This window comes from Takifugu flavidus, chromosome 21 (genome assembly GCF_003711565.1).
Source record: "Takifugu flavidus isolate HTHZ2018 chromosome 21, ASM371156v2, whole genome shotgun sequence".
NCBI lineage: Eukaryota > Metazoa > Chordata > Actinopteri > Tetraodontiformes > Tetraodontidae > Takifugu > Takifugu flavidus.
The window spans coordinates 8,796,444-8,805,821 of record NC_079540.1 but is presented as its reverse complement, the minus strand read 5'-3'; the positions used below and the strand labels follow the sequence as shown (position 1 = coordinate 8,805,821).

Here is a 9,378-nt window from a genome sequence, read left to right as displayed (position 1 = left end):
GTCGCCTAACATAGTTAAATTGATTTATATTTGCAGTATGCAGTTGGTCCAAGCGATGGCGGTAATGAGCCAAGTCATGTACATATTTGGAACGTGAAGAAGAAACGGGGTCGCCCAGGATTAGCCCGCCCATTTAGGGATTGTGATTGGCTGAGGCGGTGTATGACGCGAATTGTGCTCCCCCATAGACCTATCAGCATTAGCTATATTGCAACGTCACCCAATGTCTGCCCAATCATCGCGCCCCTTATATATCGGATATTAACCAATACGATGAAGACTAGGGCAGGTCTTCGTCAAATGTGAGTGGGGAAAAAAACAACACTGGCTAATGCTAAACAATGTGAGCTAGCCAACACTAATGATTGTTTTTTCTGTTTTTTCTCCCATTGATAAGTGAAAATGGGCAAGAGAGATAATCGAGTGGTAAGATGTGCTACCAAACCTATGAAAAACAATGATAAAATGCCGGCCTTAAATTTTAGATTTCAGTGAGTGCTAAAGACAGCAACAGCTTAGCCTTAGCACAGCCATTAGCATTGGCTATCCAACCAAGCAATTTAAGCTCCACATGAAGTCCTAATTCTTGGCATAGATAATGATCTCTTAGTTGATGTATGACATCGGAAATTAAACATTGATACAGCGCTATTGCTTTATATCACCACCGTTTTACATACCGTTGTAGCTTACGGTTAAAGCATTGCAAATGCGCAAAGATAGACGATGCTTCTATATAACTGCTTATGTAAAATGCGTCCCGTCTTTTTTGTGTGCTGCAGGCATATGTCAACCCGATTGCTGCTGCACGAGCCAGGGGACCGGTGCAGAATTCCGGACCAACTATTCAAGATTATTTAAGCCGACCGAGACCGACATGGTGAGTCAGGAGGAGGGTTTTACCTGGCACATCTCCTTTACCCTTGATTCCCCAAACATCATCTTTTTTTTTTTTTACCATCGTGTTTAATCACAACTAAGAAACATCAAATAGGACTAAAAATCACAGGACTGCTTTAAATTAACCATCTTGCAAGTGCTGAGTTCCAACTATTGCTATCCTGCATCTTCCAGAATTTTAGTTTTAGGACAGCTTTCTGATGCTGTTAATTGCTCTTTTGGACTGTGTCAAGTTGGTGCAAGAGTAATGGTTGATGCTGAAAGTGTAACAAATCCTTCATGTACTTGCCACAAGGTCAATAGAGAGGTGGGGGTGGGGGATATCAATCTACAGACTCCATTTGGACTTTCACAGGTACACAGCTTGCAACCCAGTCCTTTAATTTAAATAATGCAACCTTAATGATGTGCAAAGCTGCTTGTATTATGTGCATTTCTTCTAAATTGTACAATACCAGTTATGAAGCAGTTGTTTTTTATTTGTCAGGGAGGAACTGAAAGAACAGCTGGAGAAGAAGAAGAAAGGTTCTCGAGCCCTGGCTGACTTTGAGGACAAAATGAATGATGTATGTTTCTGACTGTATAAATGGTTTCAAACAGTATTCCTAAACTGTAAATCTACTTCACATTATTTAAGTGCAAGATCAGCAGCAAAAGCACCCTTTTTTCAGACATATATGTTGTTTTAGAAATGGAGAAAAGAACTGGCAAAAAACCGAGAGAAGTTATTGGGTGGAAGCGACAAAGACAAGAAGCCATCAGACAAAGAGAAGGAGAAGAAGGACAAGAAAGAAGTATGTTCTTCGACTTTGATATGTAAACTCTGACTATTAAATAGCATTTTTCATTAAGTTTGCCTCTATTTGTCTTAAGAAAAGGAAGCGGGAGAAGAAGAAATCTAATAGGGTGAGGAGAAGCCTCCAGTATTTTCACGGACAGCTGAGCCTTTTTTCTGGCTGCCCACACAAACAGTGTTCCGTTGCTTCAGTATTGGTCCAGTTTGTTAACAAGAGAAATGTCTAACAAATCCTGATTTCATTGTGTTTTGGTCAAGCATTCTTCATCTTCCTCCTCATCGAGTTCTGATTCTTCCAGCAGTTCTTCCTCAGAGTCTGAAGATGAGGTAAATCGTGATAGAATTCAAGATCAGAGACCTTGTGTGACCCAAACAAAGACCTTCATACATTAACCTTTTACAGAAAGCAGCACGACAATGTGTGTTTTTATTTCTAGGATGAAAAGAAGATGAAAAAAAAACGTAAACGAAAGAAGTCATCGGCGAGGAAAGGACCGAACACCTCAGAGGAAGAATCCGATGCAGAAAGCAAGGTTTGATGGAGAAAACACAAGAAAATATTTATTGTAAATGTGCCCTTAAGTTTAAGATTTTGAAATATTTTTATTCCCAAGAAGAAAAAGAGAAGAATGAAGGATGATGGCGAGAAGGAAAAGGTGATTTTCACTCATTCACTCTTACTTCGGTGTCTGAGGTCTTGATCTGTAATGTTGATGTCAGGTGCTAGCTAAAATGCTACATTCATTTTTCCATAGTAACAAAGACAGAATGTCAAATTGTTCATCTTATTGCATTTAAGTTTCACCTTGGCAACAGGCAACTCAACCTTGTATCAGCAGGGTTTTTGGTGGGTAGGAATGAGGCCAGTGTGGTTTTTGCACTTATTCAGGTTTAATGCAACAAGTCTTCAGGCCAAACTACATAAATAAATAAATTGTTTCTTAGGATGAGAAGAGCCGGAGCAGAAAAAGAAAGACGGAGCGAAGTTATAAGGACTCATCCTCAGCATCGTCTGTGTACTCTGACTGGGAGGAGACGGTAAATCTGCTGTGTATTTGTAAAATCAACCACAGGCTTGAATCTGAATCATTTCTGCTTTATGGTATTTAGGTGGAAATAATAACTCTTACATTTACGGCCTACTTCTCACTTTCCCAGCTTTCACAATCTTCTGCTTTTTATTCTTTTTTTTTCGGGAAGCAGTAACGTGCCTTTTACTCAGTGAACATTGTGTCATGGTGGAAATAGTTGACATACTTCTAGCTGGCTGAATGTGAGGGTGTACTAGCGCCATTCACACACCTGGAATCAGATCGAATCTGTGCATTGTTGGTTTCAAACTGTATATTTCTCAACTTCCCCTTTTCTGGGTTTTGCCAATCAAGGTTGACGCGAAGAAGGAAAGGAGAAGTAGTGAAGAATGGGAGAAAACCACAGTTCGTACGATTTCCTCTTACAAGTTACTGTCTCCAAAATAACACTGCAGATTTGCTTTAAGCGCCGGTGCTTGAGATAACGTGTTGTTAAGATCCAAACGTGTTTATGTCGACAGGAAAAGTCCAAGAAGAAGAGGAAAAAGAAACACAAGAAACACGGCAGGAGAAAGAAAAAGAAGGCAGCATCTCATTCAGACTCTGACTTTGACTGACAGACGCGGTCCTGAAGGCTCCTCCAGCTCTTATTTTGCCTTTGGGAACGTTTACTCATCGTGCTCCAGCGATCACACCTGAGCGGGAGACGTGCACGTTAGTGACGCTGCTGTTATTTTAATTAAAATAAGAGAGGCGCGTGTCCCTCTGCTGCCAACACCGATGCATATCCTGACTCATTTTATCACCCTTTTGATCATTGTTTTTGCTGAAATGAAAACATCGGTGTGTTTTTTGTGTCCCCCCCCCCAACCTTTGAGACGGTGGCGTGAGCGTCCAGCTAGGTGTGGCGGCCTCCATGCCAGAGCTGACATCCTGCATTCTGCCGTGCTAGATGAGGCTGTTATTCTGGTGCCCGTGTTATGCATGTAGATCTGATGTCCCGCCAGCCTCATATTGAAGTTGGGTTTTCTTCACGGTCACACATTTATACAGGAAATAAGTGTTCTGTTGTGAACTGTTACACTCCAGTGTAAATGTAAAGCAGTGGGGATTCATAAATAAAGTATTGTTTTAGCCTCTGTTGCACTTATTTAATTCAAACTCTTCTTTTCATGGCTCCACTGCTGATGCCAGTTTTCTATGTAACTGCTCCCATAAAAATTGCATTGTTAAAAATATGAGTTACGAGTTTTTGGCCTGCTGTGCCCCTCTTGACGTTTACTCGTTTCCTCTTTATAACAGGAAGCTCAACTGAACTCTAAAATTAAATTATATGCAAAGTATCAACAAAAAAAAAAGTGTACAACATCAAAATGTGTTTTAACTGTTCTACAGCAGGGTGCTCATTGGCTGGAATTTTTATCCTCCAATGTGGGTTCAAAGTTCAAAGCGAAAGAGACTTTTATAGATTTTTACATTTGCTGTGAGGATCCAAGGTTAGCCTGGTGTCTTTCATTTCCTTATATCTGTTGGAACAATCATTACTCAAGCTCTGCAGGGCAATCTGGGTCAGGTGACCACCTGGAACAATGAATGGCTGATGGAAATGTTAGTTTCACTTTTACTGAGTGGGAGGTTCGAGGATAAAGAGCAGCAGAGCGGTTTGGACAGGGCGGAACAGAAAGTGTGAGACGCCAGAGGGGAAAGCCGATTTTCCGACGGTAAAAAAGACCTTCACAAAGACCCAAACGGAGATTAGCACTTTTTCCTCGTGTTGACATGTTTCCGTTGCAGATGTCGAAGTTAACTCTGTGTCTGGTGGCCGGTGCGATCCTGCTGGGGGTTGTAGCCTGTGTCAAATGCCCCGATGGGCATCAATGCACAGACCAAGAGACTTGCTGCCAGGGGACGAAAGGCTACAACTGCTGTCCATATCCAGATGTAAGTAACGGGCACTTTGGAAATCTGGGTTTGAAAACGGCCTCTAACTCCGTCTCCTCGTTTGTCCTCCTTCAGGCTGTGTGTTGCTCTGACAAGACCCACTGCTGCCCTTCAGGGTATACCTGTAACCTTGCCGAACAGATGTGTGAGAAACAGAACCTGCCGTGGTTTAGAATCCCCATGGTGATGAAAGAGGCGGAGAAATCGAGTGCCTCCGTTCTACCCGTGTATTTCTCCCGAGGGGTTGAGGACAGCCGCGTCCCAGCTGAGGAGAAGAGCTCGGTCCTCTGTGACAACCATTACCGATGTCCTGACGGCACCACCTGCTGCAAGAACCCGGCTGGTGCCTGGTCCTGCTGTCCATATTCCCCTGTGAGTTCCCCTGAGACAAAAGTCATAGTTCATCCATAAGAAACAACCCAGTGGTGAAAAGTATTCATACTTACTATGACATAAATATGGTTACAGGGCAGCTGCTGTCAGGATGGCTACCACTGTTGTCCCAGGGGCTACCACTGTGACCCTGCTTACCGGTACTGTTTGCAGCAGGGCCTGAGGTATCCTTTCACAGCCAGGAAGCAACCACCTGTAGTCCCTGCTGCCCTCATTGTCGCCTCAGAGGAAAGAAGTGGACTTCTGGAGGTAAAACATACGTTATTATCGTAGGTTTCTATGTAATATATAGAGTCATGGATAATCCCTCCCCCTTAAAAGGTTAAGCACTTAAGTATATTTATTTCAGAAGTAAGAAACTGAATGAGGGATAATGCTTTTATTGGCTACACAAGCTATGTAAACATGCGTTTCATCTTGTTTAGAATGAAAGCCTGCAATGTTGTACATGTGGTACATTTAAAAATCTAATGTGAAAAAATTAGAGACCAATGATGCCTCTCAGAAAACTCAGCGACGACATGCAAGACGCTGGAGGTGTTCAGTGTGATTCGACCTTTGTCTGCCCAGCGGACATGACGTGCTGCAAAGGTCCCCAGGGCCAGTGGAGCTGTTGTCCATTTCGACTGGTATGTAGCAACACTGACTTAAAAAACCAAACCAAAAAACAAGCCAGGTTGAGGTGTTGTTTCATGATCTGATGTTCTGTTCCAGGGCCAGTGTTGCGCAGATGGTCAGCACTGCTGTGAATATGGATACACCTGCAGCTCCTCCGTGTCCTGCAAAAAGTCCTTCTCACAGTAGGACTGTGCCAAAACCACTGGTCACCCTTACTGCGACGGCATTTATGACAATTAACATGTTATCGATCACTTAACTGTCTCAGAAATTAAAAATCGCATTGTCTTTAAATTCAGTTTTAAATTTGCGATAACTTCATCTCACATGCTTTTGTCAGTATTTTACAAGGATTAATTACAGCCACTGCAGGGTTTTTGTTTGTTGTTGTTTTGGAGGAGGAGGTGGGGGGGTGAAATGGGGGTTGCAAGCCTTGTGTCTTGATTTAATTTTAATCAAAAATGAACCTTCAAGTTTCTCAACCAAAGCCCAAGAAGATGGTTATGCCCCTTGGGGATAATCAAAGTTTTTTATGATTCAGAACTAAAAAAAAAAAAAACTACATTCATTTAGGACCAGGTGAAAAGTAACACAAAACCTGATTGCCCTAAATATGCCTGTCCTAAAGGATAATTGTGTCACACATTTCATGTTATTACAATGGACATTAAAAGCGTGCTCCTTCATTGCAGTTTTTTTCTGAATATCACTCCCCACCAGCTGAAATAAAAATAAAATCTCTTTAAAATATATTTTCAATTTTTACTGGTATTATTCATTCATGGTACACAATCCTCGAGAGATAACACATGTAAAAAATGTTGAACCTTTATAATAATAATAATAAAATTTTGAATTATATTCAGTTTTTTTAATCGTAAATATGCGTTTAAAGTGATACTTTCAACAGGCACTTACACGGACTACTGTCGCGCATGCGCAGGACACAGAAAGGGCGTTTGACGTTGGAGTCTGGAGCTTCGAACACACAGCATCAAAATAATGGGACAACTTGAAGAACTTAAACTGTTTATCTCCGAGCGCCTGCATGCGGTTACCGCTGAAATATTAGGTGCGATCGAAAAAGCAATAACAGACTATGAGGACCAGGCTTCGCCATTAAAGGAAGAAAACGGTCACCATCTTCCTATGTTGGATACTGTCGTTAAGTCCTCGATACCGAAGACAGAAGGTAGGTGCATTAATGGCTGCATTAATTCAATTAACTGTCTTCTCTAGTGCCTAATAACAAATGGTATAAAACAATTAAACCTTGAAGGCTTTTAGCAGTTTGCTATTATTAAAACTTGTGGCGATTCTAGAACATACAAACGCATAAGGCTAGCTGAGTTTTCAGTCCTCAGCCTTGTTTCCAAATTTGACGCTGCTGGTTGCGGATTTTCAGCGATGGCTCATGCAATCGTGCAGAATAGATGGTGACAACGCAGCCATGCTTTTGTTGCGGGTTCGAATCCCCTCTGCTGTTCTGCAGGTGTTGAGGCCAGCTCATGTACCGGTGCTGCTGACCCATTCATCCCATCGCATCCAAACCCTCCCTTTGAGTCCGAGGAAGCAGCTGTAGATTCAAATGGTGAGCTCCCTAACTCGGTACATGGGTTTTGAACATGCCCAGATGCTGACAATAAAGGTAATTTCGTTTGTGTCTCAGATTTACAGTTTTTATTCACCTCCTACGCCAGTTTTCTGAAATATGCCACCAGTGCAGCTAATGGCAGCTGCCTCTACTGCCTGAAGTATGTGGAGGCGTCGGAGACACATTTAATGAAAAGGCACTATTTAAAGGCTGTACATTTCATTCTGGATGGTACAGGTATGTTTATCAAAGAACATTTCAATAATCAGAAATGATGAGGTTTGTATTGACAACGATCCTGCGAAATTCAGGTTCTAATTATTCATTTCATCTTTTCAGAAAGCTTTGTTGTCCCGTGTGTTTGCAAAGCCAGGATCCAAGTCAACGGTAGAAGTCACTGGCATTGCCCTTTATGCAGGAAGATCATATTTAGGACAACTAACTTTGAGCAACACTTGTCTAAACAACATGGTATGTATTTTTATTAACCTCTCCTGGCTGTTCTGTCATGTTGCCATTGCTCTGTTGACTTAATGTGATGCAGGTGATGTCATTGAGCTGCTAAAATGTTCATTTGTCTGGCTGAATTGAATAACAAGAATCTATTTTTGTCTTTTAATGTTATAGATCTTCCTATACTGCAGGGGTATCAGGGAACAGGTGAGTCTCCAGTATGTTTACATCCTAGTCCAGAGACCATCAGCTTATAACAGTGTGCAAACTTGTTTAGCTATGCATTAGTCCTTTACACGACAATCCATAAGGGAGATCTTCCGTCGATTCAAGCACGGTTTCACATGCACAGTGATGCCTGGATGGTCTATAGCGACATTATTAGGACCTCTGTGCCTTATTGTCGTGAGGCATTGTCTCACGTTTTGGACTGTGCAATATATATTTATATATTCATACATGTATCTTTTATTCAAAAACACAATAAAGTTCCCAAACGGTGACTTCAAAGATCCTGTTATGCGTCTCGCAGTCATAAATAAACAACCTCCTCCTGTTTTCCACTTAGACGCCGACCATTCCTGTGTGTTTTTTGAGGAGACTGCCTTGAATTCTGAAACCTGCCGTCAGCCGCTGCAGCTTAGCAGCACGTGTCAGCGGCCGTCGCTGCAGCTCAAAACCGAGGCGGGGGGTCGGGAGATGTTGAAACCAGGTCCGTCGTACGAGCACGGCATGTCGGGCTTCATTTCGCACGAGGTGGCGTCACAAACAACTGACGATGTTTTGTTTCGCCCACAGCGAGCCATCCTGAAGTGAGAGTCAAACACCCTCAGACACAAGAGGGAACCAGCAACACGAGACGACAAGAAGTCCAGGAAGACGACCCCCTGTATCCTGCATCCAGCGTCTGTGTGGTTGGTTACAGCGAACACCCCAGCCAGAACACCCATGTGGAAAGCAGCACGGAATTCCTTTCTAATTTTCCGACTCGGGACTTTCAATCGGGTATTTGTAGATCGTCCCGCTCGGCTCAACGAAAGACAGAGCGGAACAAGGCATCGGCGTCGTGTTTAAAGGCAAAAAAACAGTCGGCGAGACCATGTGGGCATCAGCCTCCCAGCGGTCCACATTGTTGTAAAGCCTGCGGAAAGACTTTCCATTACATATACACGCTGAGAGCACACGCACGAGGGCACACGGCGGATAACGTCCACGTTTGCGGAATTTGTGGCAAACATCTTGGGACCTCTGTGAATTTAGTCAGCCACCTTCAAAGCAGCAGGAAGGGAGGCGGATGTGGTCCACAGGGCAAACTGCTTTCTAATGTTAAAAAGCACAAGACATGTCACTGACAAATCACCTTTGCTGCTTTAAAGCCGCCGTTTCAAATTATTTGTACTTGCTGACGTCGGGTCGTAAATGTGAGATAAGTGTTTTCGTCTGTGCAAAGTCCTGGTTTTGTTGTTTCAGTGTTATGATGGACTTGGTTTTGAGAAAATGACATAATAAAAACTCATTCCTCCATGCTTTCATACTTTTCAAAATAAATCCCATCTGTGAATTTTGAGTCTGCAGCCTCAACCAATGTAAATTATGATTATTAATATCTAACTATACTTCCATATGTTGGCTATAACAAAAACAAAATGCTT

At 42.5% G+C, this 9,378-nt stretch overlaps 2 protein-coding genes across 18 annotated transcripts; both read left to right on the top strand.

Moving 5' to 3' along the window:
* Positions 1-279: 279 nt before the first annotated feature.
* On the top strand, positions 280-3,866 carry fam133b (family with sequence similarity 133 member B). 14 transcript variants are annotated; one of them, XM_057021343.1, is made up of 12 exons: positions 280-426; positions 783-880; positions 1,196-1,255; positions 1,388-1,466; positions 1,590-1,694; positions 1,774-1,806; positions 1,955-2,023; positions 2,134-2,229; positions 2,314-2,352; positions 2,642-2,734; positions 3,082-3,132; positions 3,249-3,866. In XM_057021343.1, exons 1-12 carry the CDS (start codon positions 403-405, stop codon positions 3,342-3,344), a joined length of 843 nt encoding a protein of 280 aa, XP_056877323.1. In that variant the 5' UTR covers positions 280-402; the 3' UTR covers positions 3,345-3,866. The 14 variants fall into 14 exon arrangements, with proteins under 14 accessions (XP_056877323.1, XP_056877325.1, XP_056877316.1 ...); XM_057021345.1 differs by having other exon boundaries at positions 3,082-3,136; XM_057021336.1 differs by having other exon boundaries at positions 3,082-3,155.
* Positions 3,867-4,287: 421 nt separating this feature from the next.
* Positions 4,288-9,293, top strand: LOC130518589 (progranulin-like). Of its 4 annotated transcripts, XM_057021316.1 has the most exons (12): positions 4,288-4,448; positions 4,522-4,668; positions 4,744-5,040; positions 5,137-5,310; positions 5,547-5,690; positions 5,776-6,871; positions 7,172-7,270; positions 7,349-7,510; positions 7,613-7,744; positions 7,901-7,933; positions 8,295-8,438; positions 8,525-9,250. In XM_057021316.1, exons 2-6 carry the CDS (start codon positions 4,522-4,524, stop codon positions 5,863-5,865), a joined length of 852 nt encoding a protein of 283 aa, XP_056877296.1. In that variant the 5' UTR covers positions 4,288-4,448; the 3' UTR covers positions 5,866-6,871; positions 7,172-7,270; positions 7,349-7,510; positions 7,613-7,744; positions 7,901-7,933; positions 8,295-8,438; positions 8,525-9,250. The 4 variants fall into 4 exon arrangements, with proteins under 4 accessions (XP_056877296.1, XP_056877295.1, XP_056877294.1 ...); XM_057021315.1 differs by lacking the exon at positions 4,288-4,448 and having other exon boundaries at positions 4,456-4,668; XM_057021314.1 differs by lacking the exons at positions 4,288-4,448; positions 4,522-4,668; positions 4,744-5,040; positions 5,137-5,310; positions 5,547-5,690 and having other exon boundaries at positions 5,871-6,871; positions 7,380-7,510; positions 8,525-9,293.
* The last annotated feature ends 85 nt before the right edge of the window (positions 9,294-9,378 follow it).

What these genes read in the sequence shown, in the direction of transcription:
- fam133b (XM_057021335.1), top strand. Translation starts at nt 403, where the DNA reads ATGGGCAAGAGAGATAATCGAGTG. An exon ending in AGAAGAAGGACAAGAAAGAA is followed by an intron (nt 1,695 to 1,773) that starts GTATGTTCTTCG and finishes ATTTGTCTTAAG; the next exon opens with AAAAGGAAGCGGGAGAAGAA. An exon ending in AATCCGATGCAGAAAGCAAG is followed by an intron (nt 2,230 to 2,310) that starts GTTTGATGGAGA and finishes TTTATTCCCAAG; the next exon opens with AAGAAAAAGAGAAGAATGAA.
- LOC130518589 (XM_057021312.1), top strand. Translation starts at nt 6,682, where the DNA reads ATGGGACAACTTGAAGAACTTAAACTGTTTATCTCCGAGCGCCTGCAT. An exon ending in CTCGATACCGAAGACAGAAG is followed by an intron (nt 6,872 to 7,171) that starts GTAGGTGCATTA and finishes GCTGTTCTGCAG; the next exon opens with GTGTTGAGGCCAGCTCATGT. An exon ending in TTTCATTCTGGATGGTACAG is followed by an intron (nt 7,511 to 7,612) that starts GTATGTTTATCA and finishes TCATCTTTTCAG; the next exon opens with AAAGCTTTGTTGTCCCGTGT.